The following is a 25,487-nucleotide window of genomic DNA, read 5'->3' on the forward strand; positions in this document are numbered from 1 at the left end:
ACACAAGCATAGCAAAACATGGTCTAGATTTGAAGGATGGAGAACAATACTAAAAAGAAGAGCTCTGAGGGTCCAACTGAACTTGAACTGATTTTTTACAGTGACTCTTACACACCCTACACACCTGCACTTACTGAAGATGAGCTATATTGATCCAAACCAAACAAGCAGACTGGAAAAATTTTACCCGGCATCACACTTTTAGCATTTCACAGTGATGAAAATTTCAGGCTGAATATCAAAACAGAAGTTCAAGGATACGGAAAAGAAAAACGCTGCAATGAACTGAATTAAAGAAAATAAAAAAGTACAACCTAAAGAAGACATAATTAAAGATAGGGACACTACAAGGTGACAGTCAGAGTACTGATACATTTTAGAGGACAGTAATTGAAGAAGTGAAAACCTGAAGCAACGACGCCTGGCAGCTGCAGAAAGCAAGCACTCCTGAGCCTTGCTCTATTGCTTTAAACCGCTAGGTGTTCAGGCTGTCCATTTGTCCACCTGCTGGGGATCACCAACCTCTTGCAAAATCAGTAGGGAAAAAAAAAAAAAAAAAGAATTAAGAAAACACTATTCTCAGTTTTTGGTCACATCCCCAGCCTGGCAGAGGGCCGGGTGGAGCAGGCAGCCCCAGCAGCAGCCTCCTGTCAGCCACCAGTTTAACAGGGCCGGACTGTCAGCACTTCCATCGCCCAACACGTGCCAGCCGGGGCGTAAAGCAGGCTATTAAAAAAAAGTTTGCAGGCGGGATCTTTGAGAGGGCTGCTCATGCTGAAAGCTGAGAGGCAACGCGTGGCACTCGCTGGCTTTGACAGCGACACGCTGCCCGGGGTCAGGAAGGGAGACAGCAGGGGCTGCTGTGTTTTAGGGTTCACCCACGCCTCCCTGGGCATCGCTAACCTGCTCTGACCAAAGAGCAAAGAACAAGCACAGCCTGCCCCCTGTCCTGCCACAGGGTCTTTACCTAGCCCCAGACTCATCCTCAAGCACAAGAACTGAAACTGCGCTGCCCATACTTGTAATTTTCATGTATTTTCCGAGATTCTTTAAAAAAAAAGTTATACTCGCTACACGTGCAGTAAAGACAAGCACCTCGCATCAGCGGATTTCCCCAGGTGGCATTGCCTCTCCCACCAGGGAAAGCACATCAAGGGTGGCCAAAAAAAAAAAAAAAAAAAAGTCTTTATCAGTTTCTCCAGTCTTGCAGCAACTTTGCAGACAGGTGATGTCTGCCACATAGTAAAAACTGCTTTGTACCCGGTCGTTATGCAGCAGGCACTGCTATCAGGATGCCTTCAAGAACTCTTCAAACCCACGCTAAGATCAGAATTATTTTGTCCCTGTTCACCAAGCATTTCTAAAGCAGCTCTACCAGCCAGCAGAAGGTACCGTGACACTCGACCATTTAAAACCCCCCAAAACAGGCTCCGGTGACGTGATTAAAACAGTTACAGAATGATTAATATGGCTTCTACCTGATTTGCATATGCATTAAGAAAAGAAACCTCCTCGGCGCATCTCGGCTCCAGCGCCCCGGCCTCCAGGTGTGCAGGGGTGGCAGCGAGCTGGAGGGGCAGGACCACCACGGCTGAACCTTTCCAACAGACAGCAGCGCTCGCCTGTCACTAACGAGAGCACAAAAATAAAGATAGAAAAAATAAAATAAAATAAAATAATGACGAGTCCATCCCAGGCTCTCTTCTTGGATTTCCAAGCACGGAGCACAGCCTTCCAGGAGAAGCGAGGCGGACGTCCAGCGGCTGCAGAAAGGTGCAACAGAGCCGAGCCATGGCCGGGACACACCTGAGGATGCCCGAGCCCCTGTGCTTCCCCACGCAGCCCCCTGCTTTCACCAGCCTCACGTCTTGTCCCAGCTGCAGCCGGATCTGCTCAGGAGGAGCTGTGCTCTCGGCGGGTGACCTTCACGCTCCGACAGACCGTTCCCTCTGCACCATCCACAGGGCTCAGCAGCGCTGCACGGGCGGGGAGGGATGCTCAAAGCCACGCGGGAGGGAGCCACAGAAGCAAGGCAGGCAGCAGGACCGAGCGAGGGATCTACAGCTTTCAGAGAACTTATTGAGGATTATGTCTAATTGACCAGAGGGAGGGAAAAAAACACAAAAAAAAAAAAAAACAAAAAAACAACACACACACAAAAACCAAAAAGTTCCTGTGCTGCTCTCTTCGGCTAGTAAAATCTTGACAAAGAAATAAAGCACGTCAGTTCTTCCCAGCCAGAAATTCACTTCATATTCTAGCACTGGCTCTTTCAGCCTCCAGCGTATTGCAGGAAAAAAAGTTTCTTTAGAACAAAGCAGACCGAGAAGAAATGCATACAGGTTTCTACCAAAAAATAAATCTCCTTCTCCGTAGTATTTCTGTGATTTATTCAAACAGAATACAATGGAATTACCGTTCTCGTAGCGAATCCGCCCCAAATCTGAGCCCTTTTCTGTATAGCACGGGATCGTTACTATACTACGCAAAGAGCAAACACTACTGGAATGTACACAGTGAAAGAAAAAGAGTAAGTAAAGCTCTTCTTGCCAAGGTAACTGTTTTCACCACTAACGTGTTATCTATAAAAATAAGGTCTAGGCAACGTCCAAAAGTGTTCAAGTTTCAATAAATAACTATCAATGCCCCAGATTTGCACTGGCACGAGAAATATGGAGCTAACAGTTTAGAAAAGTATTTCCACACGACTCAGTCGGCAATACATCTCGTCCCGCCTAAGATTTACAACAAAACCATTCTCCTCCCTCCAGGGTTCGACTTTAGACCCGCAGCCGTTCAAGGGTGAGAGCGCCCACCCGGCTGCCTTAGCTCTCAGTGGCAAATTAAAGCTCTAGAGAAAGACGGTATTTAAAAAAAAAATAATTATTTATCGATACCAGGAAAATATACATAGCCATGTTGTTGTGTTTTAAATATATATATATACACACGCACATCTTTTCCAAAGGGTACGATTCTGGGTTCTTTTTTGTTGTTGTTGTTGTTGTTGTTTTCGGTTGTTTTGTTTTCTCCAAACTGTGAAAAGCTTATCCATCGCTATACACTTCCTAAGGTATGGTGTATTAGGAAACATATATATATTTATATATATATATATATATTTTTTTTATCCCCACGTGAAAAATAAAAGCTCAGTCTTTCTGTAAACAGGAATTACCTTAATCTTCCGAAATCTCCACAGACCTCAAGCACTTCACTCAACAAACACCTGACCCTGCTCCCACACACACACACACCCCCAGCCCCCCAGGCCCGGGGGGGGGGGGGCTCCGAAAGGATGCAGGGGGGCTCCCGGAGCACCCCGTGCAGCGGGTGTAGGGGGGTTTCAAGGGTCGCTCAGCAGGCTCCGCTGCTCTCCGGGGCTGCGGGCGGCTCCGCGGGCGGCTCCCGGGGCGGCGCAGCGGCGGCGGCGTTGATGTGGCAGCCGGAGGAGAGGTGGCTGCGGACCCGTCCCTGCAGCTGGGTGACCTGTGCCCGCAGCAGGTTGGCGGTGGCGGCCAGCTCGGCGTTCTGCCCTTTCAGCGCCTTCACCTTCTCCTCCAGCCGGGCGATGCGCTCCAGCTTGCGGCGGCGGCACTTGGAGGCGGCGATGCGGTTCCGCAGCCGCTTGCGCTCCGCCTTCAGCCGCTCCTGGCTCTCGGCGTCCAGCGGCGACAGCGACGGCGGCGTCGGGGCGCTGCCACCAGCACCGGCACCACCGGCGGCACCCGCAGCACCCGCAGCACCTCCTCCCTCGCCCGCGGGCACCTCGGGCACAGTCTGCGGTTCCTCCAGCGCCCGCGACGGCGGCAGCCGCCCGCCGCCCAGCCCCGCCGCCCCGAAGGGCAGCGGAGGAGGAGGCGGAGGAGGAGGAGGAGGCGGAGGGGCTGCCGAGGCAGCGGGGTAGGCGCTGCCGGAGGGGCTGAGCGGCCCGGCAGGGTTGAAGCTGCTGAGGTTGGTGTAGACAGCCGGCGGCTCGGCGGCGGTGCCCGCAGCAGCAGCAGCCCCCGGGCGAGCCCCCGGGCAGCAGGGCCCCGGCGGGGAGAGCGGCGGGGCGGCCAGCAGCTGGTTCTGCTTGTGCAGGTCGGCCAGCGCCTTGACGAAGCCGTCGGCGAAGCCCTCCTGCTCCTGGGTGACGGGCTGGCGGTAGAGGAACGTCCCCGCTGACGCTGAGGAGCCTGCCCCGGCCGCCGCTCCCCCCGCCGCCGCCGGCCCCGGGCTGCCGGGCGCCATCCCCGCGCCGCCCTGGATCAGCAGCTGCTCCAGGTCGGCGGCCGGCGGCAGCTTCAGCAGCGGCAGCTCCGCCGCAGAGCCCAGCGCGGCCTCCGGGCCCCCGCGGCTCCCCGCAGCCCCGGGGCCGGCCGCGGAGCCCGGAGCAGCAGGAGGAGGAGGAGGAGGAGGAGGCGGCGGCGGCGGGGCGGCGGCGGGCGGCAGCAGGCGCAGGGCCGCGGCGCTGCCTCGGGCGCTGCCGGGCGGGCGCAGCGCGAAGGGCCCCGGCAGCGGCGAGGGGGCGGCGGGCGGCTTCTTGGCGCTGCCCAGCAGCAGCTTCGGGCCCCCGGCGGCGGCTGCTGCCGCTGCTGCGGCTGCCGCTGCTGCGGCGGCGGCGGCGGCTTCGGGTCCGGCGGCGGCGGCGGAGGCGAAGCCCGGCAGCGGCACGAAGTCGGGCAGCAGCTCCAGCCCCTCCTCGGGGTAGAAGGGCGCCTCCATCTTCACGGCGGCGCGCCCGCTCCGACCGCCGCTCATGCTGCCGGGCGCCGCCGGGCCGGGCCGGGCCGGGCTCCGCTCCGTGCCTCCTCCCCGCCCTGCCCCGGTCCCGGTCCCGGTCCCTGCCCCTGCCCTGCCCGCCCTGCGGCCTCGGCTGGCGGCGGGGACTGAGCCGCCGCACGGCGCCGCCGGCCGCACGCCCCGCCTCGGGGGGACGGAACCCGCACTGCTGCGGCTCGGCCCCCGCCCGGAGGGGAGGGGAGAAATGGAAAAGGAAAAGAGGGAGGGGAGAGGAGGGGAGAGGAGAGGAGAGGAGAGGAGAGGAGAGGAGAGGAGAGGAGAGGAGAGGAGAGGAGAGGAGAGGAGAGGAGAGGAGAGGAGAGGAGAGGAGAGGAGAGGAGAGGAGAGGAGAGGAGAGGAGAGGAGAGGAGAGGAGAGGAGAGGAGAGGAAAAAGAGAAAATTAAAAAAAAAAAAAAGAAAAAAAGGAAAATAAAGGAAAAGAAAAAAGAAAGAAGAAAGAGAAAAGAAAAAGGAAAAGAAAAGAAAAGAAAAGAAAAGAAAAGAAAAGAAAAGAAAAGAAAAGAAAAGAAAAGAAAAGAAAAGAAAAGAAAAGAAAAGAGAAGAAAAGAAAAAAGAAAAATGAAAAAGCGAAGAAAATAAAACAATGAAAAGAGAAGAAAAGAAAATGAAAAATAGAAGAAAAATGAAAAGAGAAGAAAATAAAAGAAAATGAAAAGAGAAGAGAAGAAAATAAAAGAAAATGAAAAAGAAGAAAAATGAAAAAGAAGAAAAAAAATGGAGAAGAGAAGAAAAGAAAGGAAAAGAAAAGAGAAAAATGAAAAGAGAAGAAAAGAAAAGGAAAGAAAAGGGAAAAATGAGAGAGAAGAGAAGAGAGAAAGGAAAGGAAAGGAAAGGAAAGGAAAGGAAAGGAAAGGAAAGGAAAGGAAAGGAAAGGAAAGGAAAGGAAAGGAAAGGAAAGGAAAGGAAAGGAAAGGAAAGGAGAAAAAAAAAAGGAAAGAGTAAAAAGGAAAAGAGGAAAGAAGGAGAAAAACCTTTAGAGATGGGTTTTGAAAGGTGTTAAGCGTCTTGTTAACACGACTGAAATGCGCAGGTTCCGCTTTCCGGTTTGGGGGCTGTTTGCTGCCTCCATCTGAGCCAGTTCCCCGCTGCCCCTCTCCAAGCCTCTGAGATTCTTACGGGATGAGGGAAGCGTTTCCCACCCAGTCCTTTGGAAATCCCTGCTGCTCGGGATGCTAGCATGATCCCGGCCGAGCTCGTGCTGACGCAGACGTGGGGCAAAGACGCTGATAGCAGGCGAGGAAGGACTTTGCCCCAGACACACCACTTCGGGGCCGTAAGGGGCAGGAGTCCAAGTGCACCAACGCCTTCGTGGCCTTGGCTCACCTACCTTGGGGCACCGAGCCTGCACTGAGGCCGTCGCTCCGGGCCCGGCTGTGCTGCAGCTGCTCCCTGCTCCAGCCACACCTCCGGGGAGGCCTTGGACCTGCGCTGGGGCTCGGTTTCCCTTCCAGTTTCTGGAACCATCTCCTGCAGGACTCGCAGGGTGGACCTTGCACCCATCCTGTCACCTTGCCTTGCCTGGGCGTGCCGGCTGGCTCCTGCTCTCAAGCGCCCGCCTGGCGCAGACGCCACAGGACCGTGACAGTGATGCTGGGCCCCCTGCTGCAGATCAGCACCTCGCTGGTCGTTGCTGCTCACCCAGACTGTGTTTTGTCTCCAGAAAAGGGAGATGGAAGGACCACGGTGAGGAGGAAAACCACCAGGCAAGAACCTCTCACCTGGAGAGGAGGAGGATGGTGCACGTGTCTGTGTGCTCCCCTGCCTCGTGGCACAGGGGCCTCAGCCTCCTGCCCCAGCTCACGCAGCCTTCCTGCCTCCCCGTGTGGGGACGGTGCTGAGGGGAGGCCGACAGGGAGAAAATGACCTCCCAGAGGCTGGAGGGCAGAGAAGAGGCTGGAGAGGTCCACGTGGGCTTGAGGCCACCACCAGAGTTATCATAGAATAGATACAGTTGGGAAAGACCTTCAGATCACCTGGCCCAACCATCCCCTACCACCAGTGTCACCACTAAACCCTGTCCCCAAGCACCACGTCCAACCTTGCCTTGAACACCCCCAGGGACAGTGACTCCACCACCTCCCTGGGCAACCCGTCCCAGTGCCTGACTGCTCTGTCTGAGCAGAAATGTCTCCTCACTGCCAACCTGAACCTCCCCTGAGGCCTCCCCTGAGCCTCCCCTTCCCCAGCCCAAACAGCCCCAGCTCCCTCAGCCGCCCCTCACAGGGCATGTGCCCCAGGCCCCTCACAGCCCTGCTCTGGGCACACAGGTGAGGTGACACAGGCAGCACCCACTGCCACAGCAACGGGGCGTCGGGTTTGTCAGGGTCAGCAGGGAGCCCACACAGGCACAGCAGCTGCTTCAGAAAAACTTAAAATCACTTTTCTTTTTTTTTTTTTTTTTTAACACAGTGATTTATTCAGGTTGGTGCCTGACACTGGCTGGTGTTGGGGACCTGCGGGACAAGCTTCAGTGAAGGCAACAGAGCTGCTATGGATGTAACAATGTTTATTTTCGTTTTTTGTGTGCATTTTGTATTTGTGTGTGTTTTATACGTGTGCTTTGCACGTTATATACACATTATTGTGTGTTTACACGCAGATACCCGTGTATTTTCGCACCGAGGCCGGCCGCCTGATGGTGCTCTGAGCGCCTTCGCGCCGCCGGGCAGCCGCTGGGAGCCACCGCCGGACCCCGGACCCGCAGGGGGAGTCCCACGGCCCCGTCCCTATCCCGGCCCGGGTCGCTATCGCGGCCCCGCTCCCTATCGCGCTCCCTCTCGTATCGCGGTCGCTATCGCGCCCCGCCCGGCGCTGCCCAGCTGTGGCGGCCGGGCGCCGTCTGAGGGGACAGCGGGGGTGGCGCTAAGGGAGGGGAAGGGGGGCGGGGCCTCGCTCGGACGCAGCCTTCCGATTGGAGGCCCCGCCGGCCAAGCCCCGCCCCGCCGCGCCGCGCGCCCAATGGGCGAGGGCGGCGCGCGGAGCCACCGCGAGAGTTGCGCTGAAGCTGGCGCCGCCATCTTGGAGTCGGGAGAGGCCGCGTCCCGTCGCCGTCCCTCTCGGAGGGGGTAGGGGAGGGGGGGGGGGTGGGCAGGATGGCGGCGCGGCGCTGAGCTGAGCTGCCGGCGGCCGCGGGCCCCTCCTCGCCCCGCGGCGGGGCGGCGGGGGCGGCAGGATGGTGCAGTCGTGTTCCGCCTACCGCTGCCGGAACCGATACGACAAAGAGAAGCCCATCTCCTTCCACAAGTGAGGAGCGGGGCGGGGCGGGGCGGGGCGGGGCCTCCTGACGCGACGCGAGGGGCGGGGCGGGGCGGGGCGCAACGGTCGCCGGCGGCCGTTGGTGGGGGGGGGAGGGGGGGGGGGGTCCTGACAGAAAATGGAGGGGGGGGCTGGGAGCCCCTGAGGGAGGCCGGTCTGATGGCGCCCCTTCGCCGCCCGCAGGTTCCCCCTGACGAGGCCGGACCTGTGCAAGAAGTGGGAGGCGGCCGTGAAGAGGAAGAACTTCAAGCCCACCAAGTACAGCAGCATCTGCTCCGAGCACTTCACGCCCGACTGCTTCAAGAGGGAGTGCAACAACAAGCTGCTGAAGGAGAACGCCGTGCCCACCATATTCTGCTACACCGAGCCCAACGAGAAGGTAACGCCGGGGCTGCCGCGGGGTGCCACGAGGTGCTCGTGGTGCTCAGGGGGTCTCACAGAGCCCTCGGTGACACCTGTAAGCCGTGCTTTGCTCTCCGATGCAAGCCTCAACTTCTGTCCCCAAACTTCAGCTGCAGTTGGCCATAGCTGCAAATCAATTATCCTTTCTCCCTTGCAGGCGTAATAAATGCAAGCTGAAAGCCACGAGGTTGGTTTCCATAAAGGACACCACGTAGCAGGTTTCTTCCCGCTCTGCGGCAGAGGAAGGAGAGAATGGACATGATAGGTCTAGGGCTGAAAGACCGCCAAGGGATGAGCTGCTTAAATAAAAACCGGGGTTGTGCTTGTTTGATTTTTTTTGTTGTTGATGTGTTTGTGTGTAACGCTGGATTTATTGCAGAAATGAAAAGGGAACGTATCTGGAAAGTGACAAGTGGAAAATAGGTGAGAGAACGTAAGCGCAAGGTATATAGAAAGACAGACAAGTTCCAGGTACACACAGCTGTACTAAGTTCTGTTGTGCTCCTCTTCCCTGTAATCTGAATAACATGTTCTCGCCGTCACTTGTTTGCAAAGCTTCCTGCAGTCTGAAAGCCGAATGGGTATACAGGGTAACCTACGAAAATACCATCTGTGCACCAGGGTTAATGGTGAGCCACATTCTCCATTTCATTATGGTGTCTGGCTCTACGAAAGCACAAAGGGATGCCTTTTAATTGCAGAGAAGGGTGTAGTGGGATTTCTGTTTGTCTCACAGCAACTTTCAGTGACCTGTCACTTCCCTTCAGGACATTACATAGTATCAGAGAAGGATACTACTAGTGTTTGCTGTTCTTTGGAATTGAATTCACACTGTTTTTGAAATACAGCTTTTTATCTGCTTCATTATGAAGTTTGAAATAGTTTATGTATTTTTTTTTTCCTTTGGAGAACCATTTATTGGCTATGAGAATTGATTATAATTCACTTGTGACATGCCAGCGATATGAACGATCAGTTCTCTGCTGCATGTTGTGACAATAATGACATATTTATAAAGATAGCACGTGCTGTATGAACTGCAGGTAGATGCCTCTGTGGATTCAGCTGTCTGGCAACAATGCGATTTCTTTTGTTTGTGCTTCCAACAGGGGTGAATTTCTCTCTGCATGTTATGTGTTCAACAAGGCCAAGTGCCAGGTCCTGCACCTGGGGCGCAATAACCCCAAGCAGAGCTACAGGCTGGGAGAGGAATGGTTGGAGAGCTGCCAGGCAGAGAAGGACCTGGGAGTGATGGTGGATAGTCGGCTGAATATGAGCCAGCAGTGTGCTCAGGTGGCCAAGAAGGCCAACGGCATCCTGGCTTGTATCAGGAACAGTGTGACCAGCAGGGCTAGGGAGGTGACCGTCCCCCTGTACTCGGCTCTGGTGAGGCCGCACCTCGAGTACTGTGTTCAGTTCTGGGCCCCTTGCTATAAGAAGGACATCGAGGTGCCTGGCAACAGGACGAGGGGGAATGGGCTGAAGTTGCACCAGGGGAGGTTTAGGTTGGATGTTAGGAAGAACTTCTTTACCGAAAGGGTTGTGAGGCATTGGAATGGGCTGCCCTGGGAAGTGGTGGAGTCACCATCCCTGGAAGTCTTCAAAAGACGTTTAGATGTAGAGCTCAGTGATATGGTTTAGTGGAGGACTGTTAGTGTTAGGTCAGAGGCTGGACTGGGTGATCTTGGAGGTCTCTTCCAACCTAGATGACTCTGTGATTCTGTGTTTGACCTGTAAGTTTCTTAGCAGAGAAGTTTGAAAGTGATTGTTGACAGGGTCAAGCTTTTTAGAATGCAGGTATGTGAATTAGATAGGCACACCGGTAGCAGCAGTTTCTTTTAATTGAGAAATTAAACTGACAGTAGGCTGGTTTTGTACTTTAAAGTGATCGGTAGTACCTGAGCACTAATGAAACTTCCCTTCAATACCAAATGCAAGACTGCCTTCTCAGTTCCTTTCTGCCATGTACTGTATGTGGTTTGTACCAGAATAACATGTATATTAGCTCTCCCTAGCCCCCCTTTCGAGTGCTGTTTTTTATGTTAAGTCAAGGAACTTAATGACGTGGATCTCACAGTCTGATGAGGGGGATGGACAGTGGCTCTAATACTGAACATTGTGAATGCCTTTGGTCTTTGTGCTTTTATTTGTAGTAATAATGTTGGAGATAGGTAGTTACAAAATTGGTTTCGGTGCCTCTTTCACTGAGAACTTTTTTTTTTTTTTTTTAAACCAGTAATATTCTGGCTGTTCTGTTTGAACAGTTCTTTTTTAATCATTGTGTGCACAGAAGCATTTGTGAATTAAAATATGTTCCTTTGGGGCAGAAAGAATCTGATTTCTCTGCTCTGTCCTCTGTTCAAGCAGTGAGAGGTCTGTGCTGTTGTGAACCATGCAAGTGTGCCTATCAAGAGCAGCACGATAAAGACTGCAGTTTCCTGTGGGGTTGAGCTCATCTGCTGTTCTGCTGCTGCCAGGAGGGAGAGCTGTGCTTCTCCCTTCTCTGTCCAGTCTGCCAGCCATGCTCCTACTCTCCCTCTGCCTGTATACCAGCTCAGGTGTAGCCCATACCTCTCATTGCATGGCTCTGACTTCAGTAAAGGACAGAGCTTTCCTGTAGCCATGGTGGGAGAGTGAGTAGCTTCCTGTCATCTTAGCAAATGGCTGTTTTAGCTAAGGGTAAGTAGCAGAGCTGGGAGAGCTGCTTTGCTTGAAGAGCTGTTTGTTTTGGCTCGTTATATCTCTTGAAACCAAGCCCATGTGCTGCAGTACCAAAACAGCGATACAGCCTTCTCCAGCTGTTAAGAGGCAGGTCTTGCTGTGTCAACCTTCTCTGCTCTGCCAGCTTATCAACCTCCCTCAGTGAGATAATTCTTATTTTACTTCAACAGAAGGTTATCCACTTCTGCTCTGCTCCTGTCTAAATTAGCGGGCAAGTTCAAAGTACGTTATGGTAAGGTACAGTAGAAAGAAGGGGGGCGAAGGGGAGTGGGATGGCCGTGATGAGTTACCAGGTCAGCTGAGCTCCATTTCATGGAACTACATCCTGCATTCTCAGCTAATCCTAGATACGTATTTGAGCTAAGCCTTCAAAAGTGATGGTGGTTTATAGGTTCTCCAGTTTCTGACTTGTTTGAGACATCAAGGACTTGAGCTTAAAAGAGTGTTGGAAACTGTGCTGCTTAAAACACCTCCAGTTCAGAAGCCATACAAAAACGGGCCTGGAACTGTTGGCCAGTTTTGAAAATGTAGGCCTTGGAGTTCTTATAGTTAACTTCAGTCATGGTTGTTGGTATTATACTGGAGCAGGAGTAATGGAATTGCGTTGTAAACAGTGTTAAGCATGCAAATGTACTTTTCTTTTCTTTTTTTTTTTTTTTAGCCTGAAGAATTTCCAGAACAGCCAGAAGATCCACTACCGCCTCCACCACCACCACCACCTCCGCCGCCACCACCACCGCCACCACCACCAGCAGCTTCTGTGTTACTGCCCTCTCCATCAACTCCTTCCTTCCATTTAGCTCAAATAGATGCCAGATTTGTAGATCCAAGTATTGGATTATTGATGCCTCCTCTGCAGACCCCTAGCAATCTTGCAGTTTTTTGTGATCACAATTATACCGTAGAGGATACAGTTCATCAGCGAAAAAGAATTCAGCAGCTGGAGGAGCAAGTTGAAAAACTGCGAAAGAAGCTCAAGACTGCGCAACAGCGATGCCGGCGTCAGGAAAGACAAATTGAAAAACTGAGGGAGATTGTTCAGTTTCAGAAGGAAAAAGACATACTGTCAGGAAAAGGCTATGTGATTCTGCCCAATGACTATTTTGAAGTTGTAGAAGTACCTGCCTAACAGTCATGAACGTCAGCTTTCACTCTGCTAGGCCAGGACGTTTAGTTTAAAAACTAAATGCTCTCTAATTCTGTGTGAGACTCTCCAGAATTCTAACCCAGTAAATGTTATAGGGAGGACACCACATTTTTTTTTCTTCATTTTCACTTCAGTTCGATATGTTTTTAATATACGGAAAATGCAAGCATCTCAGGATTAGAATATGCATTTAGTTTATGAAATCTGAACTGCTTTACAAAAGGAAAGGATGCAGGGTTAAAATGCACTTAAAATCTGTACAATTTTTATTTTTTATTTTTAACAATGGCTGTCTTATGCTTACACGGGATGGGAACTGAGAGTGAAATTGAGGTTGTCGTACACTTGGCGCAAAACTTTGTCAAGGCATTTAATATTGGCTTAGGTGATCCCCAGGAAGTAGTTTTCTTTGGTTTCAGGAGGAGCGGAATTAGGCCAGCTCAGAATACGTGCAAGCGCTGCCTTGTGTAGAAAAAGGTAAGTTACATATTTCAGCCTGGGAAACTTCCAACCTCAGCTTGTTATGCCTTCAAAGCACTGCAAAAAGTCTTAATTCCTGGATCCCTTTTGGTGAGGTTTGTAAATGAGCCTTTTCTTTTGGAGTAGCATATACCAATGCGTGTGTGAGAGAGAAGGGGATATTTCCTTAGCGTAGCTAACTGGAGCTGTAGAGGATTTTGTTCTGAGGGTACTTACAAGCCCTGCTGAAACACAGTACTGCACTGAATGTGCATATTACCAGATTGCTGGCAGGATCAAGAAGGCGGTATCCTGTTTAGGGTGACTGCTTTCCAAAAGTGCCCTAACAATACTCAGTCGTCCCCAGCATGCTGGAGTATGCCACTCCCATAAGCACTGTCACGGGTGGAATGTTGTCCTCGACTTCGAAAGTTTTGGTCTTAGCTTGCATCTCAAATACGTTTGTAGCTTCATGAAATGAAGAAATTTGTTTTTCCTTGTCTGGGGTGCTGGACTCTTTCTGCTTTAATTACAGCATACTCTAGTTTTCTTTTTCCCCTTCTTTTTCTTTCTTTCTTTTTTTTTTTTTTTCTCCTTCCCCAGAAGGCATCCACCACTGGGCAGATATGGAATTAGACTTCAAGAATTGCTTGGTGCTAGACTGGTTTTTAATATCTCAAATGCTGCTGCCTCTCCTTCAGCCTTATTAAGAGCCTTTCTAAAAATGAATTTAACATTCAGTGCAGCAGTTTGCACTTACTGTCCAATAATTTGTTTAGTCAACAAACTCATTCAAAATCAGAGAATGACATCATGCTAACGTTATTGTAGCCTTCACAGCTGAAATTCCCTGACATAATAGACATGAGGGGAATGACTCTTCTCCATCCATCTCAAACCTGTGTGTAGTGTGAAATCTAGCTCCGGTGTTAATCAAGCCTTGTTCATGATGGCTTAAAAAACTTCCCTTAATATTCTGTTAGCATGACATTCTGAAATGTTTAGAACCAGTCTTGATACTTCTGACCTCACTCACGCTGTGTATCTACTTTCCCTGCCATTTCATATACTTAAAATGAACAAAAATTGCTGATGCATCCTTTTGTGTACATTTATTATTCCTGATTAAAAATAAAAAAGCAAATGGTGTGTTAGATTTTTAACTGCTCTCTCTCCTCTGTTCCCAGGACTTTGCCAAATCTATCTTTACATTTTCTGTCTTTTTATAGAGCAGTTTCCTTGTTTAGATGCTTATTTTAATTTTTTAATTTTAATTTTTTTTTTGGTGGTGTTTCTGAGTCTTTGCTGTTACTTCTTATATTTAAAACTGAAAAAGCACAAATTCAAAAATTGACAAGGAAAAGAAGCTTAAAGAAGTGTTGCTATACAGTTGGCAGTTGTGGCCACGTAGTGAATTGTTTCCATTTTGTCTGCAAAATGCCGCTTCTGACACAAGGGCAGGGCCAGAAGCAGGGGACGGGGAGAAGTCCTCTCCTCTGGCTGCAATGAGCCCTTACCTTGTGGCAACTACTTTTGCAAATGTAAAAGTGACATCTTGCTCTTAACTTTCAGCTTTGCTTCCTTCCACCCCAGCCAAGGATTCCCATCTCCAACAAATTCACACTCTGGGAACCGTGTCATTGTGGCAGAAAACACTTTCTGCAAGTGTTTTCTTTTATAACCCTTCAGAAAAGCAACACAGCAAAAGAAGTAGCTAGTAAGGTAAGAGTGAGGCATACTGAGAGATTCTTGTTTCCTCTACAAGGTGCAGTGCTGCTAGGGCTAGGTGTGTTGCGGGCTGTCAATACCACAGAGCTATGAAGTGTAAAAACAGCTGGCACTAAAACAACCAATTGACTTTCAGCAGCTGATCTTTCTCCACCTGTCATTCTGCTGCAATCTCTAATTGTTAGCAAAGTTCCTTCTTTTTTTTTTTTTTTTTTTTTTCCTTCTTTTTTTAGTGTGATTTACTGTGTTCACACAATCAGCTGTGCAAAGGTACTGTGTCACTTCCTGTATGTATTGGCCACAACTGCTATCTGCATATAGCAGCAGTTTCGTTAGCATCTCCGAAAAATACAATTTGGAGTTAAAAAGAAGAAGTGAGAATGTAAGATGTCAAAGGCTTTTGTGAGTGGTGTCTGTCCAACTGCAGGTGAAATAGCTAATAATTGTTTAAATGCCTGTGGCTGCATTCTGCTGAAGACTGTTCTGTAAAGGAAACAACCTGAGGAGGTTTGCTGGCAGTTGTCGGAATTGTCCCATCCTTAAAATCTGGACAGAGAGATCTCTTGACATGGACTGATGTTACGACAGGCAGAACATCAGCGCTGCTTCTGAAAAGAGAAGTGCCTGCTTACGTGCTTCCCTCCATGTGCCCCAATTTATTCTAGTAGAGTCTGTCTGAGCTGTATGTAGCACTTAAATTTTTCTCCTTTTTAAAGTATGATATTTCCCTGTGTAATTGGGTTATTCGGCAGCCTATTGTAGAATGCTGTGTGGACCCTGTGTTTTAAGGGAGGTAGGGGGGGGAGTAAGAGAATGGTTGGGTTATTGCTCCTCACACTGAGGGAATCCTTCATTGCTGAGTTTCTTTCTCCTCTACTTCCCATCACTGCTTTGTCTCTGTTGTCATTAGAATGGTCTTAAAAACTTCTGTCGTGCTGAGATTTCATTTGCTTTCAGCACTATGTAGGGTAAACCTAGGCAGAGTGCCTGATACGAATTTTGAAGTTGTACAGCTGAATAAAATACAAAAGAAATCCCAGTCTGAATGTAGGAAGAAGGAAAGCCAAGTAGCTCCTTGGGTAAAACTAAAACTGCAACTCCAGTTTCTAAATCCATTTCAAAGGACTGCTCCTATCCCATGCGTCTTTGGAGCAAGGCAGTTACTCGTAGTCAGCCTTTTTGGTTCCTTTCCTGAGATCTGTTGTAGGTTTTTAGTCTATAGGCTATTCTGTCTCCTGGCGGCTCACACCTTTGTCTGTCTCTGGCAGGATGGAAAGGGGTCTTTTGAGCTGCTGCCTGATTTTAACAACTAAAATACAATCTGCCCAAGAACACTGATGCTCGTGCTGTGTCACAACCGCAAGTTTAGGAATGTTACCCCCTGCTGTGTTAAACACAGCAGTTTATTTGCCATACCTTAGCCACGATAAGATCTGATTGGTAAATGAGAGACAGCAAAACAGAATAGATACATGATTCAAGAGAGATCCTGATAGTAATCACTATTACAGTTTTCCTTTTGTGCCTGTCTGATATTTTCAACAGAAATTGTCTCTTCTTACAGGGATCTCCTTTTGAACTAACCACAGCATTTTATTGCTCAAATCGGACAGAAAGCCTTGACACAGATCAAAGGAGTTTAAAAGTGTGTGTGGGAAAAAATGTGTAGCAAAATTGTTTGATACACCATGTAATTCTAGGAGCAGCTTACGAAAGAAAGTCATCTTCAATCTTCTGAAGAAGTCAAAGGAAACATTTAAAGCGGATATTCAGAAGGTAATTTTCAAGGACTTCTCCTGTGAATAGACATATTATATTGTCATAATTAAATCTCTCCACACTCCTGCCCCTGTTGATTCATTTAACATTGAGTATCAAGGCTTTTATTGTCTGTAGCTCAAAATGATCTATTATTTCTCCTGTAGCTGCCTCCTCACACTGTACAGGGAGGAAAGACCTGTAAAGCCTGGGCTCACGTTTGGACCTCTGAAAAAGTGATAGTCATCTGCATCTTAAATTGGGTCTAGTTAAATTGGACCTATGAAAAAGTCTTGCAGTTAGGCTAGTCTCTACAGTTTTAATTCAGAGAGGGGCTTGAATGGAGTAGGCAAGCTTCTAAATTCCTTTCAGGCTTCAGTGGATGTGGCTATTAAAATTTCAAGGTCTATGACTGTACTAGCGACCTACAGATGAATCAAATCTTCAGTGTTTGAGCCTGTGAAAGATATGTGATTTCCTGTTGGGAAAGCTTCAGTCCAGTGACCGGTGACGGGTAATCCAGAAAAAGGAGGTCTTGCCTCCAGCAGTGGTTTCCTCTTTCACCTTGGACTCACTTCTGGCCCTCCTGTCAGAGACCAATACTCTCTGGCCAGGTTCTTCCAGATGTTCCAAACAAGAAGGGTATAAAGTTTCATACCATGCTTATTTATTTGAAGATACTTGACATTACACAGGACTTAGACTTAGTCTTTAGGACTTAGAATGCTATGGCAATATGCTGACATCAAGACACTAGCACAGTATAGCGGCTGTATATGGTGGAATCACAACATAAATGTGATTTCCATTACTGCTTTCTATATGCTCGCCATCACAATGCCAGGTGTCCCTAATCTCCAGGACGAAGTACATGTGTGAAAGGTAGCTTAGACCAGCTGCTCTCTTCAAAGTGCGTATCATGAGTTCTTTAGTTCTTACATGAAGGCTGCTTATGCAGTTTGACAACCCAGTAGTACAGCTGTATATCTAAAGCAAAGGTTACCATCCGGTTCCCTTTGTGTTGAGATATTTTCAGCTTTTCTTATGAAAGTTGGTGGTTCTTCTTTACATTCTTCCCTGTGTTCATTGTTCTTACTCATCTCCTCTGAACCTTATCTGCAGCAGTTTGCTATTCAGTCACCCCTCACCTCCCACCCCCATCTCTTCTCAGGACTGTCCTCACACGTCTTCTGCAGAAAGAATTTGCAGGCTTTAGGTGCTTTACAGTCTGGACCTGCTCGGAAAGGAAAGAATTTTCAGAGGTGACTTTTTTTTTTTTTTTTTTTTTTTTTTTTTTTTTTGGTTAAAGAGGAAGTGACCTTTTACTGGGCTTGAAAAATCCCAAGATTTCTGCCTGCATTTCAGGTTTCTGCTAATAACTACAATAACACCTGCCAATCAGAAAGGGAAGCTTCAAGATACTCGATTTGACAGCCTTCTTTCTCTCCCTTTTTCTCTCCCTCCCTCCAGGAGTCATTTCCAAATAAAGAGAGATCTATCTGTGGTGTCATGTCAGAGGTCTGAAAATCAATTTATTTTTCAAGAACCTGAAATTCTGCCATCTATACATTCAGTTCTTACTTTTTGAGTCCAGAGGAGAAAATCTATTAGTTTTCTTTGACTGACAAGGGACTGAAATTGCTCAGAGTTTATTTATGTGTTCAGCATGTTGGGAAAATGGGCAGATCCTACTCTACAGGTACTACCCCAGGGAAATCTAATGGTTGTGGATAATAGGACACGTTTATCCCCCAAAGCAAAAGCACATGTGGACATTTCACCTTGAGGAACTTCAGATATTTGTAAGTAACCTCTTAAAAACACACACACACAAACCACAAGTGTAGTATCACTGGAGTTATCTTCCTTTGATACTGCCATCTGTTGACAAAATTAAATTTCCTGGTGACACCAAATCAAAACCAGCCTCTGTCAACACCTTTTGCTCTGGGCCACGGGAGAAATCACTGGCTTACACAAGCAGTAGGTGGCAGTGGCCTTGCTCCTGTCTCACAGCACAGTCACTACAAAGCCTTGTGATCACGCTGTCTGCAGAAAACACCATCTGTGTGATACGACTGTAGAAGTAAGAGCTCTCTCCCCACTAAAAGATCTCTCTATTAACAGGTCAGAACCATTTTTCTTGTTGTGGATGTTATTTTCACCATCTTTTTCTTGTCTGCCTTGGCTTGCACCCCCGTGGTATTGCTCTCCTTGTATTCCTAAGTTAAGGTCCATCTGGGTTGTTCAATTAATACTGTCAGAAGTTAAGCAGCCCTCAGCAGCTCAGCACTAAGATATTCAGGACGTGAGACAGTAACCTCTTACTACGTGCTGGTAACTCTTACTGTTGCATACTACAAAATGTGCCAGAGAGATGAAAATGCAAAGCACTGTTGCAAACAGCACTGGTAGAAAAAGCATGTCTCAGATGAAGACTGCTTTGGGTTTAGGGATGAGGAGGCTTATTTGTTGTGATAGATTTCACTCTCCTGCCTTTCAAGCTGAGCTAACATACCTGTTTACTTCTACTCTGCTTTGGCTTTTGATTCCTGTATGTGACTGCTGGGTTTGCAAAGAGAAATGCTCATTTAGGATAGGTGGAGCAGTGAGCTCAGGTACACCCCCTGATTCTCAGAGGAGCCGAGAGCTTTCTGGGCAACGTGTTCACCACTGGCATAACTTTCCTCACGCAGAAACCTACAGAGAAAGCCCTGCCTATGCAGCAGTGCTGAAAGCCTGACCAAAGAGTTTGGGGAAAACCTTGCTGAATCCCGTGGGGCCAGGATTTCTTCTCTGTATCGTTGAAAATTGTGTCATTGGAAAGCCCAGCATGGTTTTTCGTATCAGTATCACTGGAAAGTCCACCATGGTTTTTCCCGTCAGTATCACTGGAAAGTCCACCTTGGCTTTTCTCATCAGCGTCACTGGAAAACCCACCGTGCCTCTTCTCATTGGCCCCGTGTCGACGAGGGAGCAGCGGGGCAGCACCTCTGTCTGCAGCGAGAAGCAGCAGCGCCTTTCTCCACCTCCAGAGTCACAAAGCCACGCGTGGCCCCAGCTGTCCCCTGAAAAGCAGGCGTTTGCCCATGATGTCACAAGGGGACAGCGCTGCGGCGAGGCCACAACAAACCAACACCCGCCCGGCTGGGGAGAAGATGGTCACCCTCAGCAAGTAAGGTGTCTGACAACATTCACAGCCCGATGGTCATCCCCGCTACCCACAGAGGAACAAAACCCTGAAGTGCCACCGGTGGCGGGCTGATGCAACCTTAGGTTAGCTCCTTTCTGTTCTGTCGGTGGTCTGAAGCCTCCGGAGCTAGCGTGTCGTGGTCTGTGGGCTCGCTGAGGAGGCCTCCTGGAGCCTCTCTGCTGGCTGACTGAAAAGTCAGGCACGCTGCACTGAAAGCAAGTGTGAGGAGACACCCCACTGAGGGCAAATGTGGGTGATAACGTGCTGTAGGACCCTGGTGACAGCAGCCTGGTTTGTGTGGTTAGGCCCTGAGGTGGTTGAAAGGCGATTAGTGGCCTTTGCAGAGTTCAGGTCAGTGGCTTGTGCTCTGCAAGCCCTCCAAGAGCCATGGTAAGTTGTCTGCTGGCACCTGCTCCTGTCACCCGGGGGCCTGGCCCCGCACTTACCAGCCTTCCTTCAGAGAGCTGGCCCTCTTCCTGCACAGCAGGGGCAGCCTGCAGAGCACTTTGGCCATGTCCCCTCCTGAAAATGCACACGAGCTGGTGGTCTGTGCTCCCAGCTCGGGCAGCCACCGCTCCAAGCAGCCTGGCTTGCTGTCGGGTGGAGCTAGGCATTGAAAACCACGTCTTTAATGAGGTTAACTCCTCTGCATGGTCACAGGCTTGCCATTAAAACTGCTCTGGGAAAAAAAAAAAAAAAAAAGAAAAAAAAAAAGTTATTCTGCTGTGGCAGCAGGGGCAAATACAGCTTTTACATCCTTTGCAAGAAGGTAAGATTACGCTTTCAAGTGAGGTGCAACTGTAAACATTTGGTGTTTGTATGCAGCCCGTTTGGCTTGTCAGAAGCAAAGTAAACGACAGGTACCAGATATGTTATCCAGTAGTGAAAGCTTTTGGGGTCTCTGAACTTCTAATTTTTCTATTTTAATTCCTCACACTATTCAATTAACTGATGCAGTTTTCAGATATATCCATTGGTTACATATGGCACTAAATAATTACAGAACATCGCGCTACGAGCTAGCATTACCTTCACGCCTCTTCTGTCAGGATTATACATTACTTCAAAATTAAATTCTGCAAATTACGTGAAAAACGTACTCTGGCTTCATCCAGGAATTGTGAAGGTGTCTGTAACCCAATGCTCTGCTTACAATCATGTTTCACACAAAGCATTAACATGCTCCCAGGTCAATTGTGTGACTTGGAGCAGTCCTGCTGTAGATAGCAGTCTATTATGCCTATGTGGCCAAGGCCTTTATTTCTTCTGTACTCAATACTATTAGAATTCTGTTGTGAAAATTATAGAAAAAATATAAAAGTCGTTGAAAATTTGGCTTTTCATCTGTGCCACTCAGGGGTCTAACTGGCTTTTGTTTGTAAATATTCATGAGTATGACTGGGAAAAACTCTAACGTAAAGAGCAAACGCCTTGCTGTAGACAGTGCTGAATTTCAGGCACATGGGGACGTCTCCTTTTGAACTGGGATTAACAGCTTTGAGTGGTGAATTAGCACAGGTAGGAAACCCTAGACATTACTCTGTAAGAAAACTGGCTTCAGGATCTGCATTTAACATTCTCAGTTAGAAACCTGACAGTGCCTGTGCCTGAACCAGATAAAATGCAAGCCCCAAATATGATGCAGCTGTTCAAAATGATGGTCCTGTCTATCTTCTCTCTTTGGTTCTTACCTGTAAGCGTTTCCATTTAACCTTAAGAAATCACTGGAAAGAATAAATATTATTCCTTATGAATTGTTTGACATTAATCCATCTCATATGGACTCAACACAGCAGGGAAAAAGTCTCACAGCCCCTTTCAAACCATCGGGTAGACTTCAGAATTGCATTGGGCTGAAGTGAGCCCTGCTGTGACGGGACCTGGGGATGACAGAAGGAAGTCAGAGGGATGTATTAAAAGCAGAACCGCTCACAAACTCCCCCAGTACTGTTTCCCAGGGACACTCTGACTCTGTGGTCCTGGTTTGGGGTAACCGCTGTGACAGAGATGAGGCCTTGTCTGCTGTTTGGATGCTACCAGAAGAGTTTCTCCTCTTTAACCAGGGGTGATTCAATCAGAAATGCATGCACTTTATAGGACCTGTCCCCTTTCACGTGGGACTCCTGACTGCTATGAGGAAATTCCCACTTTCTAAGATTTTTGACTGTAAAGTAGCTGAGCTTCAACAAGTAGGAGAACTTTGCTCTTGGTGTGCCGTGGCCTACAAAGTGTGAGTCCAGGCTAGAGTCCAACCTAGAGTCCAGACCTTTTTCTTCCTGGATGAGAGCTGAAGCCATCAAATACCATGCAAAAGATACCATATCTCAAACATGACGTGTCTTGCTCACAGGAGGACTAAATGGCCTGGATCCTAACTTAAGTGGGCCTGGCCACTGTTTGGAGATGGAGTGTTTCTAAGTAGGGCAGGCTTGCTTTCCCTTTGCAGCTCTTCAGAAGAGTTTCTTTGAAGCTCTTCTCATGTCAGGGGTCATGAGAAATAGGTTCCTCCCTTCCCTTCCCTTCCCTTCCCTTCCCTTCCCTTCCCTTCCCTTCCCTTCCCTTCCCTTCCCTTCCCTTCCCTTCCCTTCCCTTCCCTTCCCTTCCCTTCCCTTCCCTTCCCTTCCCTTCCCTTCCCTTCCCTTCCCTTCCCTTCCCTTCCCTCCCCTCCCCTCCCCTCCCCTCCCCTCCCCTCCCCTCCCCTCCCCTCCCCTCCCCTCCCCTCCCCTCCCCTCCCCTCCCCTCCCCTCCCCTCCCCTCCCCTCCCCTCCCCTCCCCTCCCCTCCCCTCCCCTCCCCTCCCCTCCCCTCCCCTCCCCTCCCCTCCCCTCCCCTCCCCTCCCCTCCCCTCCCCTCCCCTCCCCTCCCCTCCCCTCCCCTTCCCGAAGGCTAATGGTGAAGACACAGACATCTGTCTGGCAGCTCCCTGGCACATGTTAAGGAACTGCGTTTCTCAGTCCCTGAGTTTCAGCCACTGAATGTGGCTGAAATGTTCGATGCTGAGGTGTTTTGTTGCATTTTCTGTGAAAATATTAGCTTTAAATATATATATATATATAAAAAAAAAAAAAAAGAGAGAGAGAGAGAACAAAATGTTTTATTGAAACTCTGGATGGTAGAGCAACCCATCGTACAAAAATTTGACTCTGAGGACTATGTTCATGAAACACAATTTGATAAGGCTATTGTGTGCTTGCAAATGAGATAGAATATGTATCTTTTTTTTTTTTTTTTTTGGACGTAGATGCAAATTCTAATACACGTGCTGAAAATGCGTGTGATGGAGACCTTGTGAACCATGGAAATAAGGATCTTTTTGTAATCCAAGCAGGTAGCAAGAAGCATGGAGCAAGAGAGGAAAATGCACAACAGCAGTTGTATGTCTTTTTAATGAAACATCAAGAAAAAAGCCACAAGCACCAGAAAAACAACATCCAGTAGTGTAATAAAGCAAGAGACCGAGGAAAACGAGCCTCCTAGCAATTCCAGCATTTCTAGATGATATGTTGCAGTTTCATATTTTAGGCAACCAGGGAATTACCATCTGACTGTATCAAAATAACACCTCTAAAGCTAAAAAGAGGAATCCTCGTGTGAATCTTGTGTGCATATGTGGATCTTCAAAGCAACCATCTCTGTTAGCCCAGGAGAAGATCATGACAAGCAAGGGCCCTCAAATGCAGGCGGGAGCAGAGCCCGTGGACCTAGCCACCTTCATCTCAGGCAGAACTTCGTAATTTCTGACCAAATATCTTATTTCAGTGTGGTATCTTCAGGAGAACCTCCCAGCCTGCCCCACCAGACACAGCAAAGCACAGCATGGCAGCAGCTCCGAAAACAGGCTCAGCAGGCTACCATCATTCAGGCTGCATGGCGAGGCTATCGAGTCCGGAGAGAGCTGGATGAAATGCACAAAGCTGCTGTCAAGATTCAGGCAGCTTACCGAGGCTACCGGACGCGGCAGGAGTTGCCCCTTGGGTTTTATGATTGCTTTGGGGATGAAAAGCTGGCGTTAGATCAGACAAGGACAGAAGAAGAGAGGGTGGTGTCTCTCCCTGGGGCGTCTGGAGCCTTGGAGTGCTACATGTTCCTTGGTGAGGGCTCCCAGGCATCGGGAACGTCCACGGGACACGAGGGGCCAACAGCTCCGTGCAGGGACACACACGACCCTGGCACTGTTGTTATTCCCAGAGCAGCTGTCTGTAAGCCAGCATTTTCTCCCATGCCAAGCAGTGTTCTGGTCCTAGGTAACAGTTTACCTGCCTGTGAAGTCTTCCCAGCCTTGACAGCTGAACAGCAAGTCCAGGATGCTGCAGATAGCACTTGGGCTGCAAGGAGAGAGCATCAAAGCCCAGAAGAGCTGGATAAAACGGAGAGACAAGCTGCGAAAACAGCAGAGCAGGGCCAGGTCTTGGTTTACAGCTACCAGCTCAGAACAAACAGCTGTGAAGAGCACCACGTGTCAGAGATACGCAGCATCACCGCCACGCAGGAATCGTCCCCAAAGCCCCAAGATACGGCGCCCTGCCCCGAACGAGGCTTCACTGTACGCCTGGAGATGAAAAAGGAAAGCAAAGCGACTAAGGCAGGAGGCAAAGGGCCATCTATAAGAAACGTTGATGTGCGTGCAGTGGTGAGGAGCCCACCAGCCTCCTGGAGCTCCTCGATGTCCCTCCGCGTGTCCAGCCCCAGCGGGACGGTGGAAGGCTCTGCGCGGGACGCGGGCAGAGGCCGGCTGTGCGGGCTGTACACCGTGCACAGGCACGGGGCATCACAGCCTTCGCACATCCACATCCACCTGCACGTGGTGGGAGCGGAGGCAGGAGGCAGCTGGCCACGACAGGGAAGCGCTGAGGAGACCCGGGACTGAAATACCTTCCATAAAACCTCATCCTGCACCCGCACAGCCTGATGGAGCTGGAGAGGGGAGGGGGGGTGCCGTGCTGGTGGCCCCCGGCACGGGCTCACAGCACACGGGGATTTGCACAGCGAATCCCACAGCACGCAGTGGGGCCGGGCAGCCGAGCCACGACCCCTCTGGGATCCCCAAAACCCCTCGGGACCCCTGGGGACCCCCCAGGACCCCCCGGGACCTGCGCCCGACGGCTGCGCTGCCTCCTCCTGCCGGGGAGCGGAGCTGCGGCCGCACGGGAGGGAGGCAGGAAAACGCCTGAACCGGAGGGGAACGGGCAGGGAGAGGGGAAAGGAAATTATTTTCCCCAAAATACGGAGGAAAGCGGCGGCGGTGAGGGGGCGCCGCGGGGGAGAAGCGGGGACGCTGCGGAGCGGTGCCCTGAGGGGAAAGGGAGGAGGAGGAGGAGGAGAAGGGTGAGCAGCAGGGGAGGGCATCGTGAATCCTCGGGGGGGAGCCTGCTGTCACACAGCGATCCCCCGACGCCCGTGGAAGAGCAAAGGCAGGTGCTGAAGGCAGACGGTGCGAGTTTCACCCCGAAATTGGTGCGTCGCCTGCGGGGGGCTGCCTCCCACGCTTCGCTGCCCCCTTGGTGAGATGGACCCTCTGGCACTGGGCAGCCTGCACAGTAAGTTCCTAAGGGAGAGTTGTGTCACAGAAAGAGTTGCACTGGGCAGGATAAAAACATTTTGCACATTCTCAACTTTAGGGTGGGTTTTGGTGTTGTCTGCCTGCCCCCTTCCAGCCGAACACCCTCTGTTCCCTTGAAGTCAGCGTGAGAAGATGCCTCCTTGCAGTGCGCTGTGGCTAGATGAACACACCTCAGCTGAGGACTTGCAGCAGGTCTGGGTCTCACTGCTAGGCTGAGCAGTCTGCTGGCAACAGCAGCAGGGACAGAGTCCCTCAATAGTGCTGCTGTTTTTGGGACGCTTTCTGCATTCAGGGTGAGGAAAGGCAGCCAGGATAGCAGCTGCTCCCCCAGCCCCACAAGGCAAAACTAGCAAAGCCATGGTGCTAACACAGTGCTTGCAGGTTTCCCCTGAGGACTGTGAAGGTGGAAAGGGCAAAGCCACCAAGCTGCCACAGGGTCAGAGGCAAGCCCCTGGCATCACGAGTCAGGTGGCGAGACA

The 25,487-nt window shown here is 50.0% G+C and overlaps 2 protein-coding genes across 4 annotated transcripts; one reads left to right on the forward strand and one right to left on the reverse strand.

Moving 5' to 3' along the window:
- Positions 1-2,882: 2,882 nt before the first annotated feature.
- LOC311221512 (transcription factor Jun-like) lies at positions 2,883-4,788 on the reverse strand. The gene is made up of 2 exons (XM_084305576.1): positions 4,442-4,788; positions 2,883-4,339 (listed from the first exon to the last, which is right to left on the reverse strand). The coding sequence occupies exons 1-2, from the start codon at positions 4,741-4,743 to the stop codon at positions 3,358-3,360; spliced, it is 1,284 nt and encodes a 427-aa protein (XP_084161702.1). The 5' UTR covers positions 4,744-4,788; the 3' UTR covers positions 2,883-3,357.
- Positions 4,789-7,879: 3,091 nt separating this feature from the next.
- THAP1 (THAP domain containing 1) lies at positions 7,880-16,266 on the forward strand. Of its 3 annotated transcripts, XR_014619286.1 has the most exons (5): positions 7,880-8,029; positions 8,225-8,420; positions 11,826-12,788; positions 14,343-14,492; positions 16,063-16,266. XR_014619286.1 is itself a non-coding variant. In XM_084304678.1 (3 exons), exons 1-3 carry the CDS (start codon positions 7,959-7,961, stop codon positions 12,291-12,293), a joined length of 735 nt encoding a protein of 244 aa, XP_084160804.1. In that variant the 5' UTR covers positions 7,880-7,958; the 3' UTR covers positions 12,294-13,904. The 3 variants fall into 3 exon arrangements, 1 of the variants encoding a protein (XP_084160804.1); XR_014619287.1 differs by lacking the exon at positions 14,343-14,492; XM_084304678.1 differs by lacking the exons at positions 14,343-14,492; positions 16,063-16,266 and having other exon boundaries at positions 11,826-13,904.
- Positions 16,267-25,487: the final 9,221 nt, after the last annotated feature.

Source organism: Netta rufina (genome assembly GCF_964035555.1).
Source record: "Netta rufina genome assembly, chromosome: Z".
Taxonomy (NCBI): Eukaryota; Metazoa; Chordata; class Aves; order Anseriformes; family Anatidae; genus Netta; species Netta rufina.

What these genes read in the sequence shown, in the direction of transcription:
- LOC311221512 (XM_084305576.1), bottom strand. Translation starts at nt 4,743, where the DNA reads ATGAGCGGCGGTCGGAGCGGGCGCGCCGCCGTGAAGATGGAGGCGCCC. An exon ending in CGAGGCAGCGCCGCGGCCCT is followed by an intron (nt 4,340 to 4,441) that starts GCGCCTGCTGCC and finishes GGCTGCGGGGAG; the next exon opens with CCGCGGGGGCCCGGAGGCCG.
- THAP1 (XM_084304678.1), top strand. Translation starts at nt 7,959, where the DNA reads ATGGTGCAGTCGTGTTCCGCCTACCGCTGCCGGAACCGATACGACAAA. An exon ending in AAGCCCATCTCCTTCCACAA is followed by an intron (nt 8,030 to 8,224) that starts GTGAGGAGCGGG and finishes CGCCGCCCGCAG; the next exon opens with GTTCCCCCTGACGAGGCCGG. An exon ending in ACACCGAGCCCAACGAGAAG is followed by an intron (nt 8,421 to 11,825) that starts GTAACGCCGGGG and finishes TTTTTTTTTTAG; the next exon opens with CCTGAAGAATTTCCAGAACA.